This window comes from Anabrus simplex, chromosome 1 (assembly GCF_040414725.1).
Source record: "Anabrus simplex isolate iqAnaSimp1 chromosome 1, ASM4041472v1, whole genome shotgun sequence".
Taxonomy (NCBI): Eukaryota; Metazoa; Arthropoda; class Insecta; order Orthoptera; family Tettigoniidae; genus Anabrus; species Anabrus simplex.
The window spans coordinates 350946531-350974452 of NC_090265.1; the positions used below are offsets into that span (position 1 = coordinate 350946531).

The following is a 27922-nucleotide window of genomic DNA, read 5'->3' on the forward strand; positions in this document are numbered from 1 at the left end:
AATGCATTAGGATACCACCATCACAGTCGTATAGGAGGATCACCATAACTTTCACCATACTGGGGCTCTGATGAACTGTCGACTTTCGTGATGACCCATAATGACGCCATTTGTTTGATTGGCGTTTCAGTTTTGGCTCATACGATTTGGCCCATGTCTCATCCAGAGTTATGATATGGCGTAAGAAAGTCTCTCCTTCACGCTCATAGCGCTCCAAGTGCATCTTAGCAGCGTTGTAACGCAACCATTTTGTGCATTTCCGTCAAATCATGCGGAACCCATTGTAATGCAATTTTTCGCATGCCCAGGCGTTCCTTCAGGATGTGAAGCTCAGTCGTATGCACTAATCCGGTTTCCTGGGCAAGCTCATGAATCGTCTGGTTTCGATCACTGTCCAGTAACGCAGCAAGAGCATGCACTTCTTCTTCACTGACGCTCGTAGGACGACCTGCCCGATGAATGTCCGTCACAGTTTGCCGACCATCGTTGAAGACTTTTACCCAACATGCCACTGTTCTGTTAGGCAATGCAGATTCCCAGCAAGCCTCTTGAAGACCTTGATGACACTGTCGTGCTGTACGACCTCAGGCACATTCAATCTTGATCCAACTCTGTTGTTCCTGTTTGGAAAACATAGTGACAACGTTACATTAGACCGGTAGCTCACAAGTGACTGTGTTTCTTTTGCTTGTGTGCATGCAGGTGATGTGGGAAGGGCGAGTCCATTTGCTCTGAGGTAAGGTAGGTATGTAACCAATGTGTGCTACCAGCGACAATATTAGAGTCCGCTGCATAGCGTCTCCACAGCAGTGTTGCCACTATTTAAGTTCCAACCCTTGTAAAACAATCCAAGATGCCTCTTCTCATTTGCAATCACACTTTTCACTGGAACAAACTCTTGAATTGGTGTATGTTATAGTACGGTGGGTTTGCAGCCACGTCTTTATATATTTCTCAGACCTAAATCGGTCAACTGGTGAGGTGTGACTGCCTCTTACCCGGAGGCCCCAGGTTCAATTCCCAGCCAGGTCAAGGATTTGTACCTGGATCTGAGGGGTGGTCTCTACGTGATTACAAGTGAGGAGCTATTTGAAGGTGAGATGGCGATCCTGGTCTAGGAAGCCAAGAATAACGGCCGAGAGGTTTTGTCGTGCTGACTACGTGGCACCTCCTAATCTGCAGACCTTCAGGCTGAGCAGTGGTCGCTTGGTAGCCCATGACCCTTCAAGGCTGTTGGGCCACGGAGTTTGGTATGGATTTTGATAATGTAATTTGTCAAGTTGAACCTTCGATGTTCACGAGTTAAAACTTGCTGATAGAATGCCGAAATTATAAAGAAAAGAAGACAAAGTAGGAGGTATACACAAGAAATCAGAAGGCATACTCTAATGAGTGGAGTTAACCAGGCATATACACTCAACTATAGCCCTGCCTGTATTTGGTAAGATATAGGACCAAGCTGTTTAGGTTTTCTCTCACCGACTGTATGTGAGGTCACAGACTACAGCCACGAATCCATCACTATTGAATAATTGACTGTTGGAATGCGAGAGGGAGCTAACCCACACAGACATGGAACCGAGATATTTTGAGTTTTACGTTTGTCTTTATTGCATGAAATTGAGCACATTTTCAGTCACATTTTTGGTTCATAAATAATTATCTGAAGTCCAAAATATACAGGAAAATTGAAATCGTCTTCTAATATATATTACTTATTTGAAAAATGTTAGCTCCATATCACCAAATTTGAAAAATGAAATTTCAGAAACCTGTTACTTTTACAACAATTGAATTTTCATCAATTACTTGTTTTAAAATGCAGTTAGGTTCAGATTTACTTTAGCATGAATTCTAGTTACATTTAAGGTTTACTGATAGTGTCTGGGGTTTAAGTCACACCCACTCTAAGCAGCCATGTGTCACTGTCAGCCATGATGTCAACACTAAAACATGTGACAGCAAGCGCGTGTGCTATTGGCTACCACTAGCTGACGTAATAGGCTATTACTGCATGGCTTAATATTACTGCACTCCAAAACTGCTATACAGATATATTCGAAAATCTTTCTTTTGTACAATGGGAGAGCAAAAGTGGATAATAATCCATATATTGTGGGATAACAGTAATATCCAAATATAGAAATAACTCATTTTTTTAACAGTATGTGGGTTACTAACTAATGCTCCACCCACTTAATTCTCTGAGTTCTGTTTTCTAGAAATGTAGCGTTCCATTCAATCATTCCTTTGTCTCAACCATTAGCCCGATAATTTTTGTCAGTAGCCTCATAATTTATTTATTAACAATACAGCACATTTGACTTCCTGAATCTAAAATATATGCTATATCTTGTTGGAATCCTGCAAACTGAGCCTCACTGAATAAACTTTTCTAAACCTGAACTGCTTTCTACCAAATGAGTTATTACGGTAATTCACAAACAAGTCTAATATAATCAGAAAGAATGCTTTCCCGGAGCTTACATGCAACACACATCAAGCTGACTGACCTGTAATTATCAGCTTTATGTGTATCTACAGAGGCCACACAGCATCATCATCATCATCATCACCACCACCACCACCACCACCACCACTCTCTCCTTTGTACACTGGTGCTACTATACCAACTCCCTATTCATTTGGTATAACTCTTTCATGTAAACAGTAAAGTACTTCAGATTTGGTACTTTATCCCATACCACTACTTATAGAATATCCCCAGAAATCTTCTTAATTCCAGTTGATCTTTTAGCTTTCAACTTGTGTATCTTTTTGTAAATGTCTATTATCATTGGTGAATTTTAGTACTTTGCTAGTATTAGTCGCCATCTCTACCTGAACATTATTCCTAAGTCCAACTATCTTAACATACAGCTGACTAAATTCTTCTGCCTTCTGTAAATCCTAACATGTAGTTCTCTTTGTCATTTATGATTCCTGGAATGTTTTTCCTGGAACCTGTTTCTGCCTTAAATTACCTATACATATCCTTCCATATTTCATTACAATTCATATGACTGCCAATTATGCTAGCCATCATGTTATCCTTAGCAGACTTTCTTGCTAAATTCAATTTCTGAGTCTTATAATCTCCCCTTACTTCCACAACCATTCCTGACTATTTCTTTCATAACCTGCACCTCCTCCTTAATCACTTCAGCCAGGCTGAGTGGCTCAAAACGGTTAAGGTGCTGACTTTCTGAGCCCAAGTTGACAGGCTCGATCCTGGCACACTCCAGTGGTATTTAAAGGTTCTCAAATACATCAGCCCCGTGTCGATAGAATTACCAGCACGTGAAAGAACTCTTATGGGATAAAACTCCAGCACCACGGCATCTCCAAAAACTGTAATAGTAGTTAGTGGGTCATAAAACGATTATTATTATTATTATTATTATTATTATTATTATTATTATTATTATTATTATTATTATTATTATTATTATTATTATTATTATTATTATTATTATTTTATTATTATTATTATTATTATTATTAATCTCTTCATTTCTCTGATATAATTTAGTGGGTCTTTACCCTTCCTTGTCACCATTAAAGATAAATGACCATTTTCACATTCCTCATCACTGTTTTAAACCTGTCTCAGACTGTTTACATTTTTATTTATCACTATCCACCAATCATAATTTTTTTTAACTCGCTCTGCCTCTCTAATCAACCGTACATTCCTGCCTAATAGTCCTTATTTTATAACCCTCCTATCACATTCACTTTGAACTACAACTGAAACAGCTTCGTGATCACTTGTACCCTTGATCACTTCAGTTTCTCGATACAGCTTGTATGATTTTATCAGAACTACATCTAGAATATTCTTCCCTTTAGTTGGTTCCATCACTTTCTGATTCAGCAGTTATTCCCAGATTAATTTATTTTCCCTTACATTTATTTTGCCAATACCTTCATCTTTCGAAGGGTCAGAGCTATTTCTTTTCCTTTTCTGATTAGTGTTAAGGGAGAATGGTTACCCAGTAGTACTTCACATTAAAACAATAATTAGCACCATCACCAGCACCTTCCGACTCTGACACACATCAAAGCTTTGCAAAGTTTAGAATTATTTTCATGTCTTTCATGGTTCTTACTTTTTGTTAGATGATACCTTCCTTCCACAAAGCCCTGGCACTCTTCCTCTTATTCCTATGATTAGTTAGAAACAATTCCATTTCCTAAGCCCCTTAAGAAACAACCATCATTACCACCTACTCTCTATTCCTAACTATTCAATACATATAACTAAATTATTCTAAAACTATGATGTTATGAATACAATCAAATCAATCCTCCTAATACAGTACATATACATAATAGATTTTACATATGCATGGTGCTTTCATGATGAAAATAGCCTGCCAAGTGATAGCAAAGTGGCATAGTTACTAGCTTTTCACCAATGTGGCCACAGTTTGAATCTCAGATGTAAAACTGGAGGTCCTGTGGCTATGTTCATGAAATCAATGATCATGTAAAGCCACAAGATTTCTTTAATAACCTCTATAACATTGATGGTGATGATTATTATTACGATAACGATGATGAATACCAGTACTTTAGGGTAAAATTTTATCATGCCAAACACAAGAGAAAATTCTGAAGGCAACTGTATGCTAAATTTAATTCAAATTCCATTTTTATGAAATCTTTGGCCTAAATACAGTATGCCCCAAAATATACAGTACTGGAAATTATGTTAGTCTTATTGTCATTACCTTACTTATCGATATGATAGTATAAATGTTCAAAATGTGCTCCATTGCACTGTAGGCAGTGTTCATAATGATCACGGAGATTTTCCAACATATTCTGGAACATGAGTTGCTGCAGAGTCCTGAAGAACGAGACGATCTTCTGACGTAATGCAGGCACAGTTTTGGCTGGATCTGGACAATTGAAAATTTGCTTCTTTAACATTCCCCACACGTAAGTATCAGGTGGTGTGAGATCGGGGGAATGTGATGGGTAGGGGAACTCAGCCCCGCGGGAAATTACTTGTCCTGGAAAGGTTTCTTGCAGCATAGCCATAGGGAGCGGTGTGGCAGATCGCCCCATCTTGTTGGAACCACTGTCTATTCATCTGCATGTTCCTGGCACAACAAAACCGTCTTAGATTCTGAATAAATGGCTTGATCACCATGTTCCTATAGCGTTCTTGGTTAACAGTAAGAGGTGCACCATCATCATTCTCTATGAAATACGGACCTAGCACACCATTTCCTGACACTGCACACCAAATCGTCACATGCACACTATGTAGCGGTTTCTGGTCTCTCAAAACCAAGAAAGCAATTGTTTGGCGATTGATAAAACAGTCCAAGTGAATGTGACTTTGAACGGAGAACCACATGTTGAACAAGAAATCTAGATCCTCGTACACCACGGCCAAAAATCATGCACAGTATTCCACCCTGACATGCCTATCGTGTTCCATCAATCGTTGACCAACCTGTATTTGGTACAGAAATCCACCTACGTCTTTAAACAAGGGCTGATGTTTAATTTCAGGGCTGTTCGCCGAAGACTTCACTTTGGAGACTGCAACACCTGATTGAGGACACGTCCCTGATTTTCATTAGTGGACACAGTTACTGGCCTACCAAACCTTCCCTTGCGTTGACACAATACACTATCCGTACGATGAAATTTTTTAACAATAGATAGCATAACTGTGTTGTTAGGTGCTGGCTTATTGAAGTGTTCATGATATTGTTCTGCCACTAACTTTAAACTCGGCCCACCTTGATAACCGTTTCCATACGAGCGAAAATAATACTCCACTATAAACACTTTTTCCTCCATTGCGAGACCCATTGTCACTTCCTATCACAGAGCACAATGTTCTTTACACAACTAACAATTCATCATGGCGATGTAACAACAAGCAGACGCTTAGGCGTGCGCACTGCGCGAAAATGAGTACTGTATATTTTGGCGCATACCGTATATCCTTATTTCAATTATTAAAAGGTTTTAAAGGAAGACCTAGAACAAAATGGATCGATTTAATAAAGAGGAGTGCACGAAGAAGCCGGACTGGGACAAAATGATGGAAGTGAAATGGTGGAAGGAGCAGGAGCTGGATTAAGGGAAAGGTGGAGGAGGAGGAACTAAAATTCCTCTACATTACTGAATAGGTGAACAACCATTTTCTTTAATTTTATGATACTGGTAAATTACATATGAAAAGTCTAGAGGAAAAACTATCAAAGTTCAAAAAATGGAAAGAAAAAAATCCATTCCATTCTTTAGAGGGCATCGAGATCTACATCCCCAACACATTTTACTGTGAAAAAATTATCCGAGTCCCAAAAAATGAGGGTTTGAAATCTTTAATCAAATGAAAGAATGATTCAAGCCCATGCATTGTATGAAAGAACGATCATAGTCCGCTGTCTGCCTGAGGAGAAACTGAAAGAAGCTGCTAAAGAAGTAGTTAACCTGAAAGGCATACAGTGTGGTGTTTCAGTTGATGGAACATGGAATTCTTCAATTTCAGGAGTTATTGACTGTATTTCTGTAGGCAGTGGTGAGCAGTGGCGTGCGGTGAACATATTCATTATCCCAGCTGCAAAAACGTTTTTTAAATATAAACACCCCCTGAAGTGAACATTACCATTTTATAAGGCTGTGTTTACCGTGGAAAGGTCTACCTGAGAAAGATCGTTCAAGAATATTTTCAACCACACGCTCGCACATACTTCCAAACTGCACGGCAGTGACGATACCATCATAACTTAATCTACAGCAGATTTTAAACAATGTACTTACAGTTTCATCCAGTAACGCTTTGTGATAGTACAGCCATGGTTTTCACAAAAATACACTGGGACTATTTGTTTTTTACTTAAAAAGCCCAATCTAAACAAACCAGCATAATTTAACTGGCATTTTACCATCGCTGAAGTTTTATAGTTTCACTCGCATACTGAGTGTACGTGCATCAACGACAAACGAGGGAAAATATTTGTCACGACGTATAACACGTTATATTCATAAAGAATGCCACAGAACTCACGAAACCTTCACCTTTAATCCAAGAGGAACACTACAGAAATTCACTACATACCACCATCACAGACAACCAAATACAAACTCTGTGCTCATGCTGAGCAATCTAAATATTTTTCAGCAGCTATTGGAACACATACTTTACACATGCCATCAATGAATTGCTCGAAAATACTGTATGCATGCCGAAACCCAAGACTAAAATATATTCTTCTATGTTGCCATTGATGCTTTCACGGTCCGTACTTATAGACATATCTATATTCACCTATATTACTATTGATTTCATATATTGGCTCTATTTTTATTAGCAAGATGATGTGCAAGTGGCTATACTGTTAGGATGTTGATATTTTTCTTGCAGTCTCTATTGTGTGGCGCTGAAGACTCTGAGTGTCAAATATTAAAACTAACGTTACCTTACCTAAGCTAGCTGGCCTGTCGCCGTAAATTGCTGCCAGGGAGTGCCCACAGCCCCGCCCCGCTGCCAGGACAAGGAAGCTTCAAGTGCATGCGTCACCCAAGCGACCTTAATTTTTGCTGGGGTAGCTCTCTTTTGCGCCGGCAAGGAAAACCAGCTCGCTGGAGAAGCTGAACTGGGGTGGTGCGAGCGGATTTTCGAGACAGCTACATTATAAAATGCGTTCTAAGGAATAATTAGAAAATGTTAATAAAAAGTTCTTTACCCCAGCACTGCTGGGGTAGATGGGGTTCAGTGCATGCCAATGGTGGTAAGATCCTGGATGTGGAGGTGATGTCAAAGTTATGTATAGGGTGTAAGAAGCACGTCAATATATAAGAATTCCCCTCAATATCTTGCATGGAAAGCTGTACATAAAGTTGTTTGTGCTCAGAACTTTCAAGGCTATGCACCTAGAATGGAAGTGAATGGTGCCAAAAATATTTCTGGCGATTCCTTGGGAGAGAGGGGTATGCAGTATGTATGTAGAGTTTCATGGGATGGCGATACAAAAAATTACCTTGCTGTAGTGGAGTCAGACCCTTATGATTGAAAAGACATTAGGAAGCTGGAATGTGTAGAACTAATACTAGAAAATGTTGGGTACAGCACTGAGAAAACTGGAACAAAATTTAAAAAGTAAGGGGGAAGGGAAAGTTGACTGGGGAACTCAGACTAAATGCAGAACTATTTGGGATAGCTCCACATTTTAACAACAGCAGTATTGATGCCACGAGAAATGCTATTTGGGCTATACCTTACCACTTGATTGTAACTTGAGATCATCCCATACATCACAGGTGCCGTGTTGGTAATGACAGCTGGTGTGCACATCAGCGGGCAAAGGCCAAAAATATACTGGAATAATATCAGAATAAACCAGACATTTCTCTACCAATTCTACATGCTGTAAAACCATTGTATCAGAGACAGTATGACCCATCCACGTTGTCCAAGTGTTTACATGGCCCAGCACAGAACAACAAAGAGTGTTTCAGTAGAATGGTGTGGCAGCAGAGAAAGAAACTTACACAGGGCTGGACAACTTCAAATTTGGAGTGTTACCTGCTTTGTGCCATTTCAACTGTGGAAATACTGCAGACATTGACATTTTGGCTAGAATGGCCATACTTCATGGATATTACACCATGAGAAGAGCACTGAAGGCAGATCAGGGCAGAAGGCAAAGAGCTCTTACCACTCTATGCCCCAATTTAATTTCAGCCCTTCACATTAAAAAAAAAAAAAAAATTTACTTTGTTAATGCATATAAATGCTGAATCCACCATGTAAATTTTAAGAAGATTAAATAAGAACTGTAGACGTTATATGCAACATGAACAAGCAAATTTAAAAACAAGTGAGCAACCAAGGAAGAAAAGAATAATATTCCCAATGTTGTACGTCAACAAAACTTTAGCTTATTAGGACCTCCAAACCCTCCCTAAAGAATTAAATGAACACAAAATCTAATTTGATTCTAATGGGCTACAGTCTTTTCGTAGATATTCGTTGCTTTTGACAAAAAAAAATTTCTTAGTGGCTTTATTTACGTTGCACCGACACAGATAGGTCTTATGGCGATGATGGTATAGGAAAGGCCTAGGAGTTGGAAGGAAGCGGCCGTGGCCTTAATTAAGGTACAGCCCCAGCATTTGCCTAGTGTGAAAATGGGAAATCACAAAAAAACCATCTTCAGGGCTGCTGACAGTGGGATTCGACCCCACTATCTCCCGGATGCAAGCTCACAGCCGCGCGCTCCTAACCGCATGGCCAACTCGCCCGGTACAATTTGTTTTACGTCGCACCGACACAGATAGGTCTTATGGCGACGATGGGATAGGAAAGGCCTAGGAGTGGAAAGGAAGTGGCCGTGGCCTTAATTAAGGTACAGCCCCAGCATGGGAAACCACAGAAAACCATCTTCAGGGCTGCCAACAGTGGGGATTGAACCCACCATCTCCCGGATTCAAGCTCACAGCTGCGTGCCGCTAAGCACATGGCCAATTTGCCCGGTGATATTCACTGCAAGGTGCTGAGAACTTTTTTGATTTTCCCCTCTGTAAACTGTGATCACTAGCAGCAAACAGCAACATACATAATACAGTAACAAGATGAAGAAGGATGGTAACCTCACCTCTTTGGAATGATTGTCTGCCATACTTGCTGAGTCATCAATAGCGAGTACTATCTGGTAATCTCTTTTTGAAGGTTTGGTTCTTCTAAGCCAGATCTTATCCTTACGAAACTGACTGGCAATATACGGGATTACCTGAAATTAACAACATATAAACAAAATGAATGAATAAAAAATAAAATAAAATAAAATAAATAAATAAATAAATAAATTAAAAATAAATAAATATAGCATATAGCATGTAATTAACAATCTCTACCACCAGGACTTACCTAGAATTCTGTAAAAGTAGAAAGTTTTCCTGGTTAGAAAATTATCATGTTCAAGCTGCCAATTTACTAAGAAAGTAAAAAACCGTTAAACAGAAGGGAAAAGGGGTGGTACAACCCTAAACATGACAGCCAAACACTGTTATTTCTTAGCTTTTACTAAGGATTACATCAGTCGCCAGGTTCCTGCAAGTTACTTCAGAGGTTCACATATTTTGAGATATGTGAACCTTGGATCTCCAACTGAGTTTGATACTACCTCCACTTCCTTATGCCAGACTGCTCCTGTCGTACTTCTTGTCTAATGTTTCATGACAAACTGCTGTTCCTCACTGACCCACTTAGTACTATGTAAGTGTCGTGGTCTGAATGGACCTTGCCCTTAGGCAGTCCTAGATGAAAATAGCTTGGAACTCTATCCTTCATTTTATGTTATTTGTGCAGACAGCTTCATTCTTCAATAGGTCAAACCTGTTCCGTTTTATTCTCTCATTAGAGGTAAGAAAAGATGGTTGCCCAGTTGTACTCCCTCTTAAAACAATAATAATCACCACTTGATTGATGGTTGCTTGCTTAAAGGGGCCTAACATCTAGGTCATCGGCACCACTACTGGACACTAATCTCCTGTGGGTGTGATCGATAGAACACATCCATAGTATCCCTCTCTGTCATAAAATGTGATCACAAGAGGTAACCTCAAGCTGAGAACATGGGTTGGCAACCACAGGGTCTCTAGCTGGGTTTAGCAATGCTTTTATTAACTTGTACTGGTTTCCTAACTTTCATATCCAACCTCCCATGGTCAATTCTTGTTCTCTTCTAATCCTGACGGTGTTAGGTTTGTGAGGCTTGAGGAGTTTCATTGCCATGCCCTTCATGATCATTCCCTTTCTTTTGTCAATACCTTTGTTCTTCAAAAGGATCGGACTTCTTCCATTTTCCCTCCGATTAGTGTCGAAAGACGCAATAATTGAAATTATTAGGGGTCCTCCTATTCAATACAGAGACATTTATTAATGTGAATTGATCACACGTCGTTCACATGAGGTACTAGTTTCGGCACTTAACTCGTGCCATCATCAGCCAACAAGTCAAATCAGGCAAACACAAACAACTTTAAAACACACTGTAACACCTGCAGTAACCTTTGAACGACATGTGATCAATTCACATTAATAAATGTCTTTGTATTGAATAGGAGGACCGCTAATAATTTATATTATTATAATCCGACTACAATACGGATCATGAAATTTCTAAATATCAATAGTGTCGAAAGAGGAAGGATGCCCAGTTCTGCTACCTCTTAAAATAATTTTCACCACCCCCTCTGCCCACTTCATCAACACAACTTAAACCGTCTTGTTCCTCTGATGTCCTCCTACACAATTCAGTTGGAGTTCCCAGCTTACTATATGGATCAGAATCCTGGACATGCTACAGACAACATATTAAAAAGCTGGAACAATATCACCAGCAATGTTTAACTCTTCGAGTGCAGGGGAGCGCAATTGCCCTCCTCTGCAGGCAAGCAAAAAAATTGCGCTCCATGTTGCAGCTGTCTATGTAAGTCATAATAGTTTGCACATCTGACAGATGACAGCTCCAGTTGGCATCACTCTGTAGTAGATACTACGTAGCTTCTAAACCTATCACCAGAATCTCTGTGTGGCATGTTGTGCTGATGTTATGATTTTTTCTATTTCAGCTGTTTGGCGGGTACCTTCGAACCATGTGTTTGTAATAATGGCAACTAGTTCTCGTACTTTGAAAACGATGACTATTTGGTACAGTATGTTAATTCACTGAGTGATGATTCTGATTATGTAGAATCAGGTGATAATTCAGATGATACTGACAGTGATAATAATATGATAAATGTATCATAAATTTACTTTCAATATGGATTCGCAATTATTTTCATTACTTGTAATGATAATAATGCCGGTAATGCTTCAAATAATGACGGTAGTGGTGATGTTATCCAACCTACTCGTGTGACAGTGATTCATGAAATTGACAATTCAGACAGTAAGTGACGGGAATAATGATTGAGTTGACGGAAACAGTAATGACAATGATGACCAGCTTCCCAATTTCCATGAAATTCAGTCGGGTCACGACGTAGAATTACAACCCTATCCTGCATTCCTTGAGATGCCAGACTCTAAACGTACACCTCCTCCTGATGCTAGACCAAGTCAGTATTTTCATCTATTTTTCACTTTCCCTGTTATTTTTAAAACAGTGACATTTTACAAACAAGTAAACAATGCATCAGTGTGCACAGGAATACCAAATTTAGGTGAGTGCAATCAAAATACTAGGATGTACAGAGATCCAAATTTTAATTTTAATTTTTTTCAAAAACTGCATGAACAAATTTAATGTTTTACTGGGCACTATGAATTATTTTCATGATGTTCATATAATGAGTGAAGAGAGGCATCTCTTATCTACAAGAAAATGTAAACTACAACGAAATATCTTGAAAAGTGAGGATAGGATATGCTTTTATTCTTCGGTGCTTCATAATAGACATTTTCTCTCTGCCAATCTTAGCAAACACGACAGTAATGGAGCCGGCACTAAGAGGGTTAAGGAGAATTCTGCATTTAACCTGGCAAAACAGATGCAAAAATGTCAGTGTACTTGACGAGGCATAGACCACCGGTATGGAAAGCTTAGTTTTAAGATGTCAGCTACGATGAACAGGGCATATAATATGCATGCTACGATGAACAGGGCACGTAATACGCATGCCCGATAATCACATTGGTTCTCACAGAAGTGTTTTACTCTGAGTTAACAGTGGGTAAATGTTGTTTGGGAGGTCAGAGGAAGCGGTTTAAGGATGTAATTAAGGCTAACATGAAGAACTGGGAGACCTTAGCCGTCAACCGTTCATCTTGGAGATCATTAGTTCATCGTGGCACACTACTTTAGAAGAAAACTGTAGGCAAATAGCGAACGATAAGAGGCAACGTAGAAAAGAAAAAGAGCGAAACAGGAGAACAGTGGCTGCTCCACCTGGGACTATCTGCCATCTCTGCAGTAAATTGTGCGCCTCCCGTATTGGGCTGTACAGTCACCTATAGACTCGCAGATGAAGAGGTGTTCTGTTTGAAAGACCAACCTACTTTTCAAGTGTTTGGTTTTGTTGTTGTTTTCAATTAACAATCCAACAACTTCCTTGAGGTTTCCATCCACTCGGATCTCTAATAGTTATAAATTTCATTTTGTTCCGTATTGAAGTGGGATTAAAGTAAAATAAAGGTTTTCAAAGGTCCACCTTGCCTTTATTTTACTGCACTCAGATCTTGACAAACCACCTATATATATTTCTTTAAAATGTAAATACTGATGAAATTGTAATCAGATTGTTTTTAAGGCCTGATAACCCAATCTTTACCACCATAATTTCCATCACCTTACAAGCTATCCATGGCTAAGTAGTCTACGTATATAATCGATATGATCTGCTATCCTATAAAATATAAAAGACTTGAATGTACATTATTTTTCAATGAAAATGGTTGAATTTTTACATACTTTTCTCATATTTATCCTGCGTCCAGTTCGGTAGTCTCCTCTTAGGCGAGAAGCCTGAGTTGGTTCCAGCACCAAACGCAACTGCTCGCTCAAGTCACGAGCCAGGCTTGATGTAACTGATAGGAAAGATTCCCACGCTTTAGCAGCTTCATCATCTGGAGGAGGCTGCAAATATAAACATCCCATTACAATATTTCTTGTCAGACATCAAATGATAGAATATTCTGAATATAATGAAGAACAGTAATTTAGACCAGCACAGCTATACAAATCACAAACCTGTGCCCATGTCGCCAACTGCTTCTCGAGCTCATTTCTCACAGCCACTGGATCTAGGTCAGTGTCTTCTATGTGTATAATATCACTCATCATTTTGTCATGTGATGTATGATAGGTTGTTTCACTCCCTCTGGCAGCTCCCAGAGTTGGGACACTCTCTCCCTCCACTTCTACACGAGTCTCAACTTCACCTTCTGCATCGATATCCCCAGTGTTTCTCTCATCACCTTCTTTCTTCTTCTTCCCCGGAACTTTCTCTGATTTCTGGCTAGGGATGTCCTGCTCCTCAGGAACAGGAGGTTCATCTAATAGAAACAAACTCAATTTACAACAGAAACAAGCTCAACTTACAAAACAAGTGACATAACCTACTACATCACATTATAAGAAGACATTAAAAATAACCAATGCAAAAATGAAAATAGGTGTATTGCACTATATAGTAGCTCTCAGCTAAAAAGATATCAATTAACTTAAGTAATGGCATGTCAAAATACAGAGGAGTCTATCATCATCATCATCATCATCATCATCATCATCATCATCATCATCACCACCACCATCACCACTGGTCTTGTGTACTCTACAGCTGAATACTGCAGCCCTGTCTGGACGAACAGTTGCTGCATGAAGTTGGAAGATGATCAGCTATATCATAAAATGTGGATTATAACTGGTACAATAAAGTCCACTCCAACTTTCTGGCTATCAGCCATGAAACATATTTCCCCACCTCCTCTGAATCAATGGTAGAGTAATGACCTCTGGATCCCAAGATTATTATTACTTTTTTTTTTTCTATTTGCTTTATGTCGTACCGACGCAGATAGGTCTTATGGCGATGGTGGGAGAGGAAAGGCCTAGAAATGGGACTGAAGCAGCCGTGGCCTTAATTAAGGGGTACAGCCCCGCATTTGCCTGGTGTGAAAATGGGAAACCACGGAAAACCATCTTCAGGGCAGTGGGGTACAAACCCACTATCTCCCAGATGCAAGCTCACAGCTGCGCATCCGTAACCGCACGGCCAACTCGCCCGATGATTATGGGTTCAAACTCTATACAAATAATCAGCTACTGGAAGGGCAGAAAATAAAGTCAATTCAGCACTACATGTTGCATGATGTTAGCATGTAAAAGATCTCCAGTGACAAATTTGATATGTACCAGACAAAATTACTGAGATTATACTATGACCTCAGCTGAGAAGGTAAAATACTCTAGCAAGGGAGAACCATCAGTTACCAATCCATGAGGGTATTACTGACACTGGAATCAATAGGCTTTACTCCAGACATCCTCTACTTAAAAAAGCTAGTTTAATTTCAACCTCCATCAGGCAAGGTTGGAAGAATGGTGTAGTAATACAGTACCCCCATAGTTCTTACCGTTGGTTTTAAAAAAAAAAAAAAAAAAAAAAAAAAAAAAAAAAAAAAAAAAAAAAAAAAAAAAAACCCACATGAGAACTTGACCTACCTTCAAGGATTGGTTGCTTGATTATACTTCATTTTACCTTAAATCAATAATCACCATTACCGCACTTAGCTGACCTCATAAGGCAAACTGAAACCTTTTCCAAACCTCAAACAGTTACTTAAATATGTGGATGAGCAAAAGACTGAACATGGGATTCCAAGCAAGGAGCAAATGTATTAAGTCTATAACACAAGTGCTAAAATGTATCCACGGTATTCCCTGCCTGTCACAAAGTGAAATAAAAGGGGACCCAAGGGCTTTTATCTCGGGAGCGTGCGCTGGTGACCATGGGTCCCCTACCTGAGTCTGGCATTGCTTCCATTTACTTATGTCAGGCTCCTCGATTTCATCTTTCCTGTCCAACCTCTTTTGGTTAAATCTCTCTGACCTTAATGGTTTTAGGTTTGCAAGGCCTAGGGAGTCTTTCATTTCCACACCCTTCATGGCTCTTCCCTTTCTTTTGCCCATACCTTGAAGAATTGGTCCTCTTCCCTTTTTCCCTCTCTGATTAGTGTTAAGAGAATGTTTGCCCAGTTGTACTTCCTCTTAAAACAATAATCACCACCACCACTCACTCTAACACGAGGAAATGTTCTTAGTACTACTAACATAAAATAGCATTTTACTACATTATCATTCTACTATGCCCCTGTTATGAATCAGCAACAGTGTCGGTCTTCCGGCCCCAAGACCATGGGTTCAGACCAGGCAGAGGTAGCTCTCCCATGTCAGCATAAAAAGATCTCTAACGACCCTTTCAGTCTTTATCCAACGAAATAAATTACAATTCAGCAACGGATCTCCACTACAGTTTCAATTTTTCTACTGTCTAGTAGAGTAAAATAGAACACCAAAACTGAAACAACTATAGGGAATCAAAGTCAAAATATCTGCACATAATAGCTGAAGTCATATCATCATCATCATCATCATCATCATCATCATCATCATCATCATCATCATCATCATCACTGGCAATTTCAATACAAGAATTGGAAATAGAATTATTGAAGGACATGAGAAGGTGATGGATAAACATGAGGATGATATGATAGCAAATAAGAATAGAAAGTGTTTACAGAATATCTGAGTGAGTATGGGATTTGTAGTTGCAAAATATTTATTCAAAGAAGAGGCTATTCACCATTACACATGGGAGGATTGGCCACAAGATCCACAACACACTAAATCATAACTGCCTTTGAATTCAGTAAATCTATTAGAAATGTACAGGTTTTACAGGGATTTTTCAATGATACAGACCACAAAGTATCACTAGGTTTAGGATAGAGAAAGTTAAAACTATGCACCTGGACTATTTAAAATGCCATCACTCCCCTGCCCCGGCATGACTTAGACTCTCAGGACCATAATTACAGTTCTGTCAATTTCTGCTACATTATTATAAAACTGTATGTATGTATTCTAGAAAAAACAGTCTATCACATGAAATTCATCAACAGCTATGTCAGAACTAGCTCTGTGCACATGTTTACAAAACATTATCGCCAGGAACCACCACAAACTATTAATGAAAGATTTTTAAAATCTATTGGCAGACAAAGAAACCAACAACAACTGAACTGATGACAGGATTACAGTTCTCCTGAACTAACTTCGTGATCCAGACATTTAATGGTGACAGCTCAAGTGCTCACAAAACGAAGCACTGCCTAGGCAACTAGAGCTGACCTTGAAAGCAACCAATCAGCTTCTTGCTCCATCTTGCCCTTCTGTACACAAATTTCAACCAAAAAAGTTTAAATCTACTGTAACTTCAACTTTAACTATGATTAAAGAACAATTGGCAATTAGTATTGCTGGTTGAAAAAGCTATCTGGAAATCTTGTTTCTTGAACAAGTCTGTTATGCCAGGTTTATAATAAGTAAAAGTTGCAAAAAAATTTAACGTGATTCTGTAACTAATTTGGAACATTGCTTCCTACCAATTTTTCCAATTATTTTATTGATGTTAAATCCATTAAAACTAGATAAATTACATATGAACTGTAATTTCTTATGCAACCTCTTTACATCTTCAGAACATCATAGTTTTCATAGAGCAGTTATGTGAAAAATTTAGTGGGGTTAGGTTTCTAAAAGATACAAGTCTACACTTTGCAGCTACTGTCATATTCAAAGCTCAGTTTATCCCTGATGATTGCCACAGATTTGCTGATTTAATAAATCATCTAAGAGGGAATAGCTATCCTACAGCTCATGTCCTAGAGGTTCCATAGAACATGCTGGAGCTGCTGACAAAAGAGGTGTTTTCACCCAAACTTGCTAAGTTCCTTCAAGAAATGCCAGCTGTTAAAAGGGATGAAATGGAAACCACCTTGAACCAACAACATAGAAGAGCCTGGTCAAGTTAAAATTTCTAACAGCAGAAAAACCTTCAAAATATATTTTTGCAACAATTGAAAAATTACTTGTTTCTAGGGCACTATGCAATGCAGACCTGAAATGGAAGATGTGACTGCCGAGTTGAAGAAAATAGCCCACTTCACGTCAATCATCCCATCATTATTCTACAAGAGATATGTTATACTGCAGAATCTGGTCAAATAGAAAATGAAACAACCTAGATGTACAAATGTGGACATCTGCAAACTACTTTGTTTACTGAAGGAGGAATACACAGGATTTGCCACATCATCTTTGGAGATCTTGTAATATCCAGCAACAAACTGTAGACTCTGAGAGATCAATCTGCAAGTACGGAGTCACAGTGAGCGATTGATGAAGGAGACTAAAGCCAAAGAATGCAGACACACTAACAATGTTTGCATTTTCATAAAAGATAAATTATACTTTAACATTAAATTGTGTACTAAATTTTAATCCATACAGCAGGAGTATTCAGCCTAGGGAGGCCACAACCCGCTCTACAACAGCCATAGAGCAGTTGGTGAATCACTCATTCAAGTAGGCAATGACTCAGCTGTTCAGTGTTGAAAAATATGACCATAATATGTGCTGCTTATACCTGTACCGGCTTATATAAACTCATTAAAAAGTATTTAAAATAGTATTCTGGTTAAATCTGCTTCAGCTCTTCAGTGTGTACCTGACTGTCAGTGACCTTGCTAGCATCTGCAGCGGTTCGAGTACACTAGTGTTTACTAGTGTTTATTTACATGGAAAGTTTAAATGAGCCTTTCAGACACCTTATGCTCTTTTATTATCACAAGAGCAAAAGCGTTTCATAAATTTGGAGGAAGATTTGTGCTATTTACTGTTTACCGATCGGACATGCCACAAATGGTTTTCTAGGTTTCGATCTGGAATTCGTTTCTTAAAGGACAAATCTCGTACCAGAAGACCCATTGTTACAGGCGAAGCAAGACTCCAGGAATTGGTTGAAAGTAAGCCAAGGGTAACAGCGGGTGATATGGCTCCAGTACTAAATATAATGCTCCGTAATGTGGGGAGACACATGAAGAGGCTTGGTTACTTCGTTGCGATGTTTGGGTGCCACATGAACTCGGTACAGTGTATGCCCATTTGTGATTAAGGTGCAATAATCCATTTCTGAAACATCAGGTAACGGGTAATGAGAAGTAGATCATTTATGACAACACTGAAAGGAAAAAGTCAACACAAAGAAAAGATGAACCTCCATTCACAGTTGCCAAACAGGTCTCCATTCCAGAAAAGTACTGCTGCACTTGATGGGATTGGAAAGACATTATCTACTAAAAATTGCTTTCTAATAGTCAGACCATCAATTCAGTGAGATATTGTTCTCAACTGAACCATCTGAAAAAAGCCATTGAAGAGAAATGGCCAGAATTAACAAACAGTGAAGTGGTGTTCCATCATGACAAAGGAAAACCACACATTTCTACTGCGACTTCTCAGAAGTTGCGGTCTTTTGGTTGTGAAGTGTTACTGCACCCACCCTACCTTCCTGACATTGATTCATCAGATTATTATCTATTTACATCTCTCCTAAATTTTCTGAATGGTAAACACTTTGCTTCGTTGGAGGACTGCAGAAGTACCAACAAACAGTTCACTCAACAGAAACCTGCAACTTTTTGGGAAACTGGTATTTTTAAGCTACCCAGAAAATGGCAAAAAGTCATTGGCAATAATCGAGGGCACTGAACGAAATAAAACTTGTGTGATTAAATAATGCAGATTTAGAGAAATGGAAATAATTTTGACTACACCCTGATGTAGATTGGAACAAATTCATTAGTGTCCTTCTACCTGCTTCTCTGACAGTCAATTGAAATTAAGTTTACTTTGTTAGATTATCCATGTTTCCTACTGCACTGATGGTGCTGCTCTACTAACCTTACTTCCTTTTATGCTATTAACATAGAGAAAATGTAAACATAATCACAGATGTCCTTGCACTGGGAAACTAGGAGTTACACTGGCAACTTGTCTGTCCACATCATTAAGTGGGCATGCATACCTTTCAGGCGTTATAAATGGTGATACAAACAGACTTTTGTCCCCACCAAATAGAATAATTATATATCAATTCTTTTTCCATTTTTTTTCTGTTATAGCCTATTGTTTTGTCGTATGATTGGAGGAGAAGAAAAAGAATAAGAAGAAACAGTTAAACAAGTGGTTGAAAAAATATATGTAATGCATGTAGAATACGCCTTTTACTATGTTTTGTTGATGAGTTATTTACAGGCCAATGTGTATGCTATAAAAGAAATTAAGACAAGACCACCACATTAACAATAAGACAGAAATTCTTCAATCTTAAAATGAAATTTCTTCAAAAAAAAAAAACCCACAAATCTCAAAACATGTGGACAATACCATCAAAAAATTCAGTGGTTATGTTAAGAAAATACAATAAAAAGATATACTACAATTTTAAAAACATTAATGAAAAACGGTACTTCATTCTGCATAAATCACTTTCAAATATTTGTTGTCATATTATGTGCACTGAAGCAAGGAAAAACACGCATTACTCTTCTTGACCTCCTCCCCTTTGCACTGTGATAGAAATTTCTCTGAGAATTCAAAATGTAAAAGTGAAATTGTACGTCATAGTGTGGCTACTTAGTAAGTATGCACATAAAATGTTTGTATTCAGACTTTTAATTTACTACATACTCTTTGGTTAACCAAATATTCTTGGGGTTTCAAAACTAAAGATATCTCTGGTTTTTAAATTAAGAGGTTAAATCAGTTCAAAAATCTTAGAATACAGTGATCACTAGGGACTTAGCAGCTCAGGTTTCTTCAATCTTTGATAGCATCAGCCTTGTACAAACTAGGAATCCTCTTCAGTTCGTCTTTCATTACCTTCAGCTATTCTGAGAGTGTCTCAAGATACTACTTCTCTGATATGTAATGAAAAGTGAAACAAGTCATATATACTACAGAAAGATAGGAACATCCTCATCAATCACAGTTGTTCTACATTAATTTCTTCTCAGACCAGACAAACTCATTTTTTACTTCCTAGCTTCGCTGTAAAGGCAGGCTTCAAGACTCATAGAGTCTTAGCAGAACATTCTTGAGATGGGAAATGTAGGATAAGAAGAACATTGTATAAAAATTGGAAAGGAGAAGACAATAATATTGTTATTAGTATTTACATCCGACTAACTACTTTCACGGTTTTCAGAGATGCCGAGATGTTGGAAGTTTGTCCCGCATGAATTCTTTTACGTGTCGATAAATCTACCAACAAGAGGTTGACGTATTTGAGCACCTTCAAATACCAAACTGAGCCAGGATCGAATCTGCCAACTTGGGTTCAGAAAACCAGCGCTTTAACTGTCTGAGCTACTTAGCCTGGTGGAAAAAAAAAGAAAAGAGAAGACACAAAAAGAGAGAGATGAATCAGATGGTAAAAGACTTGGAATGCAGAACAAACACAAAAGGAGAAAAAAACCAATGGGCCAATATATGTAATGGAAAGAAAAAAATCAAGTCATATATAGAAAGATAGGAACATTGAAAGAAACACCAAAAAAAAAACCACTGACCTGACTTTTTTTTTTTACTGAATTACCATTTTTTACCTAACATGCAAAAATTACCTTTGATTTTTGATTATTTCAATATAGTACTATTTACCTTTCTGAAGCTCCATTTTTTCATCTGGTGATGGGTCCTCAGCTGGCTCCTCTTCTAGCTTGGGTACAGACTGTTTCTCTGCCTGTTCCTAGAAGGTTAGATTGAATTACAGTAACTCAGATGATGATTACAACATTAAAAAGCAACTTAAAGGCAATGATGTCTTTATCTTCAACAGTAAATGACATTCTTGAAGATATCAATGATTGTTCAAGGCAAGTAAGTTACCTCATTGGAGCACTTCTTGTCAGATGGCTTTATTCACAGTGGAGAGAACACCAACAATGTAACTTTATAATAAAATTACTGTAAGTGTGTAAATAAGATTAAAAGTAATGTTATTGCATAGTGGTGAATGTATAAGTTTCATATATGATGCTTCTAAGATCACACAGAGAAAACCTCCTATAGATGGGGACGGTAGAATATACCCATAGTATCCTCTGCCTGTTATAAGAGATGACTAAAAGGGGAATCCAGGGGCTCTCAAATTAAAAACATAGGTGGTGACCATAGGTCCCCTAGCTGAGACTGGCATTGCTTCCACTTGCTTGTGTCAGGCTAGTCACTTTCGTGTTTCCTATCTGACCTGCCTCGATCGACTCTTGTGTCCTTCTGACCCCAATGTTACTAGGTTTGTGAGGCCTAGAGATTCTTTCAAAGTCCTTCATGACTTTTCCTTTTGTTAGCTGACACTTGTATTTTAGGAAGGGTTGGACCTCTTCTGTTTTTTCTCTGATTACTGTTAAGAAAGGATGGTTGACCAATTGTATTTCCTCTTTTAAAAAATAACTCCAAATCCAACCAACCAGAAAAATACCAGTGCTACAATTACGCTGAACCTCCACCATACTTCACAAAAGTGATCTGAAGAGTTTCAGGTGATCTGTATGTTAACATACTTGGCATGTGAGCAGTGGAGGGAAGAGATACGAGTCTGTTGCATCCCTTACACTGGTACATTGAATGAACGATTTAATGGAGTGACTCCCTGGACAATTATAAGACAGACTTCACTTGTCAGACAGGATAAACAATGTCTCAAATAACCACATCCTGACACAACTGTCAAATCAAATCAAATTTAAATTTTCCCTGAAAGTGATACAAGAAGGAACTCTGACTTACTTTAGTAGCTGCATCCAGAGTTTGCGTATCGTGAGTCTCTTTGGCATCCTTAATGTGTCGGTACTCTTCAGCATTCATATTTTGATCAGTCTTCCTCTCCTCTGTTTCTTCCTTCTCATCTTCCTCCATCTCCTCATTTTCCTGCCCATCTTTCTGGGGAAGATCTATAGTCTTCAGTTTCTTCTTTACAGGCTCAGTCACATCACCTGAAATTCAGAAACAACAAACTTTTAATCAATTAGTTCATATGTAAAAAAGAAGCAACTCATCATACACAGGATTAACCCTTTGCACCCTTTATTCACCTATGCTAATCATTATAAATTAAAAATGATGGAACTACCATTCTAAACCCTTTCACTCTACAATGTCTGAAAAGTTACAGAAGTTTCTGAAATCCTTAAGCACCAACCTCCACTCACAGCAAGACAACCACAGGAGATCAAGAAGCGTTGAACGACTATTGTATGTATGTATGTATGTATGCATGCATGTATGTATGTATGTATGTAAGTATGCATGCATGTATGTAATTTCTATGCAGGCATCAATATATGAAAAAGAAGCAATAGCAGTAAAGGATGTTCCCTCGCAAAATAATAGCCCTGGGTTATGTTAATTTAGTAATAACACATTAACATCATATATAAGAGTGTGTACAGGGCCTAAATACAGAATTTATTTTCCAACAAACATAATTAAAAGGACTTTATACTAGATTTTATGTGAGCAAATGTTAAATACTTATTCACAAGGAATCTTTTCACAATATATTATTAATACAGCAGCTTCAATAGTTTATAGGTTTTTAATAACACTACCAGACCAACAAACAATATCAAAAAACTGACACATTTTCCAAAGATGTGAATGTAAGAACATACCCCTTCAATTGCAGAAAATATTTTCACATGATGAACAATAAATTGCAAGAAACATGTTATGAACACATAAGTGATTAACATTTCTGTCAAGTATTCTGTGTTTATGACAAAACGAAATTTTAGTGAATGAATTTTTAAAGAATTTTAAATATTAAGTTTTTTGTACGTATGTGTGCTACTTATAAGTTTTTAAGTTTTTGTATGTTAGCTGAAGATGGTCCTAAATAGGGACCAAAAATAATCCTGAAATAATAAAACAGGCTATTTAATACAGCCTGTTAACCACTAGAGGGCGTGTTCCCGGGTGGTGGATAGGAGGACCCTACAATTCCGTAGGGCTGGTTGAAATACCCAATACAACCCACGGACCAACAGGCAGCCCAGTTCCTGGGGGCTTTAAAATACTGGGACAACCTCTCTCTAGCGGTGACAAATATGGAGGGCTCAAGCCCAGTGTATGGGTGAAGACCCCAACGGCATCAGTGGCGGAGAAGGTGGACTTCGATACAGCATCGGTGGCAGAAAAGGGAACAAGAGGGAAACTTGTAGCATCTGTACTCCAGAGGAGAAGCTACAGAAGGCACCTGTACTCTAGAGGAGCAGCCTAGAATAACACCTGGCAGTAGGTATAAAATGCCTTTGGGAGTGGTGACCCCATCGTAATGACAGCCTATATATATGATATGGTACTAGTAAATCAATCCTGGAAAAGGTTAGGGCGTCCCCTGCTTAAGGTGACGTGCAGTTCTCAGGGTACTGGGGGAACTGTGAGAAAGCAATATCTTTATCTCTTTATCTCCACAGACTCCCTTTGTTTCCTTTACAATTTTGTCCATGACCATAATGAACAAAAGAGGTGACAGCACACTCCCCTGTCTTAGTCCAGTCTTATTCCTAAACCATTTTGTCTTTCCAACTGGGGTCAGTACTCTGCTAACACAATTGTTGTACATTGCTTGCACCATTTCTAACATTTCTCTTCCAAGTCTCTCTTTAACAATGATTTCCCAAACCTTCCCTCTGGGGACACTATCATATGCCTTTTCTATATCTATTGCTTCTTTGCTCCAAACAAGTTTTCTTACACTTTGGTAGAATGCATTACCCTGCTGTACCCTCCTGCTAATCTCCATGTCCACCCTAGGATTTTGCATTAATTCACTTCCTAGGTTTTTAAAGCTGTCCACAATTTCCAGAATCTGACTTCCAATGTTCACAGTGCCCTTTCCTTGCCTTTCCCCTCTCGATATCACCATAGTCTTGCTTTTCTCTGTACTGATTTTCATGCCATACTTCTTAATTTTTTCATTCAGTACATCTAGTTGTTGTTGCACTTCTTTGCTGTTCTTTCCCCAGATCACAACAAAGAAGTACCAAGGAAAAGTAAAGAGATAATGTACAAAATGTACTATGTGAGATGAAATTCCTACAAAGTATGAGAGGAAAGACAAGGAAAGACACAGTGAGAAATGAAGATGTTAGGAAGGAAGTTGGGATAGGAAAGCTAAATGAGAGTGTTGAAAAGAATAAACTATGGTGGTTTGGACATGTAAAGAGGATGGAGGAGAATAGAATTCCAAGACAGATCATCATCATCATCATCATCATCATCATCATTATAATTTCTTCGCTCCTGCAAGCTGGGTGCGGTTGTGTATGAGTTTGTCCTATCCATCCACAGATGCTGGAGGCAAAGTGCGAGGGAAAGAGAGCAAGAGGAAGACCTAGAACAAGGTGGATTGAATCGGTGAAGAGCAGCATAAGAAGATGAAATTTAGACTGGGACAAGAACGTGGAAGAGGAAAGGGGGAAGGAAAGAGGAAAAAGGTGAATTGCCATAAATACCCCGACCGGCAGGAGTTGGATAAGGGGAAATTATGATGACGATGATAATTTAATACAACTCATATAGTGTTGATTAGGAGGAACATCCTTTAAGGGACCTTCATCGGAATTATTAACATCCTCAATAGCATTCTGATGCATTTTTGCCGTGGGCAACCTCAATTTTAATCCACAAACGCTGATCACCTTTAGAACAGTAAAATCGACACCCTTCACTTCAACACCACACAACAATAACACTCCCAACTAGAGGCCTGTCAAATGCACACTACACATCGACAACAGCGCCAGCTGACCGCTCCCATATCCTATTTGCGCATGCCCGATCTCCTGTGATTATCTGGACTACGTTGTCACTACTATACTTACAGCCCACATAGAAGTTTCTTGGTTATTTTCCTAATCACAAGCAATGGAATTTTCTTTCTCCTAATAATATTCTGAAATGATATTTCATTTATTTATTTTTTCAGTTAGCTTAAGGGGATTTTTTTTTCTGTGCTATTTCCAACTGAAATCATTACAAAATGTTACTCTATAGATATCATCAACAAACACCTACCCATGCACCATTCCCTAAAAAAGTTGTATGTTTTATCAAGAGTGAAAATTACTCAAAATTCCATCTAAAAGTTCCTTGGAGAGAAGTGACACACAATACTGAAAGATTGAAATGGCAATATTGGAAGAAGAAATTACCACTTGTTTTTACTTTCATTACAGAACATTTAAAATATTAATTATAAATTATTAACTCCTATGATCAATTTGCTACTGAGCAGAGTGAATATGCGTGTTAACGTGCTACAGCTATGGAGCCAAGCTCTGCATTCGGGAGCCAAGTGGGTTTGAACCCAACCGTCGGCTGTCCTGAGAATGGTTTTCTGTGGTTTCCCATTTTCACTTCCAAGCAAATGCCGGGACAGCTCTTATACAGAGGCCACAGTCGATTCCTTCCACCTCCTTACCCAATTTCATCCACCATCATTCATTTCATCTTCATTAGCTCCTCAACTGAGGCTGACATCAGGAAGGGCATCCTACCATAAAAAGATGCCATAAAAATTCATGTCACCTCATTCCCAACCCTGTATCAGGAAACAGGACTAAGGGGTAGACATACATGCAACTTCTGTGACAAACTTGCTAACCTAAGGTTCGATTACTATCAGTTTCTCCAGGTCGCCGACGCTTTTCTGGTTGTTGATCTGCTTCAGGTTGGGTGTTTTGGCTTGGTAAATTGTCTCTCTGATTTGGCAACTGTCCTCTATGACCAGTTTTATCCTCCTCTGCCTCAGCCTGTCCAATTCCTTCGGCTTCATCTCCACCTTCACTGCCCATATCTTCATCAGCCTTACTGGGACCTTGGTCTGGATGAGGAGTCACCTGGAATATGAAAGTTACATGAAACCTAAACTGTAATAAATACACTTCTAAATAGAATGCACACAGTTTCACAAGTTTTGAGACACAAACTTCTTTCACTAATGCTAGACTACACTTCCCAGAACAACCTTCCTTGGTCAACATTAGTTTTCTTCCAAATCAAGTGATATTATGGTATGTGATCCCTAAGAAGTCCTTCATTTACTAGTTTTCATACCCTGTCTTTATCTAATACCCAGATTATGCAAGGGGACAGGAGAATCTTTGGCTACTACTCATTTCCGAGTGAACAAATTCTCTTGCTCACACCACTAGCATTCAATGCTGTTTGTGCTTGTACTTCTGATGACTGAGCAAGCCAATTCCAACAGGAAACATGCATCCACAAAGATTGCACTCGATGGACGGGGGAGGACGACGCTGGCTGCATCTGCTGGAATGTGCGTGCCTGTCACTTAATCACTTCATGCCAACAACACTTTTGCTCAAACAGTTCAACAGCAGTAGAGGTGGCTTGGTGCCAAAGTGAGCAATCATTGGCAAGTGTGACCCAGGTTTGAGGGTCTTTATAATGCTTCAAAGGGGCACCATTGGGTTTTGTGGCCAAGGAAGTTCACCATACAAGAATTGGTGATGAAGTCTGGTATCGCTCATATGGCACACATGCCCAGTACACCGAAGCCAATGGCTAATGATAGAGGTTCTACACCATTCATGCATGCTTTCTTAAGATCTGCAAGACTGGAGACATGGTTCTCCCATTTGATATTTATGACTGAACAAAATTTCTGCTGATGAAAACATTCAAAGTTCTTGGTGTCAATGGTAGTACAGGGTCCAAGTCTCACATCCAAAGAGGAACATTGTGATCATGACTGCTTTATACACTATCAGTTTGGTATGAACTGTTAAGTCTTTATTCCTGAAGACCTAGTTGGATAGCCAACCAAATAAGCAGCATGGAGTCTATTTTCCACACCCTCTTCTGAGGTGCATCATTTAGACAAGATGCTCCCAAGGTGTGGAAAGTGTTCTACCTGTTCTAGAATGACATCAGACAGACAAATTGAACTCTGCAAGGCTAGTCCCTTGAGGCAGGTTGGGTAAGAATCTTGGCTTTTTGTGCTTTGATGGTGAGGCCAAAACTATCATATGCACTCTTGAAATTACTGACTGATTACTGCAACCCCTTAGGTGTGATAGCAGGTGAGGCAGTTATCATCAGCATACTATAGTTCAGTTATCTTGGTCACAGGAGTTAACCAACGTGAACATAGTCTCGTCAAGTTGACAAGACTTCCATCAAGACGATACCTTAAATCAATGCCAGGGGTTTCGGTACCTACACGATGAATAACAAACCATAGCAGCCACATACATCGCAAAGAGCATTGGGGCAAGTACACACCC

General features: G+C 38.8%; 1 protein-coding gene across 1 annotated transcript in view; it reads right to left on the reverse strand.

Annotated features, from left to right (window-relative positions):
- Nucleotides 1–27922, reverse strand: part of LOC136866542 (midasin) — a 191148-nt gene that overhangs the window by 32849 nt on the left and 130377 nt on the right. The window contains exons 27-32 of the mRNA XM_068226582.1: nucleotides 26278–26512; nucleotides 22398–22603; nucleotides 21270–21357; nucleotides 13731–14035; nucleotides 13452–13616; nucleotides 9630–9764 (exon numbers count right to left, since the gene is read on the reverse strand). Of these exons, the coding sequence (XP_068082683.1) occupies nucleotides 9630–9764; nucleotides 13452–13616; nucleotides 13731–14035; nucleotides 21270–21357; nucleotides 22398–22603; nucleotides 26278–26512 (1134 nt within the window). The remainder of the gene's footprint in view (nucleotides 1–9629; nucleotides 9765–13451; nucleotides 13617–13730; nucleotides 14036–21269; nucleotides 21358–22397; nucleotides 22604–26277; nucleotides 26513–27922) is intronic.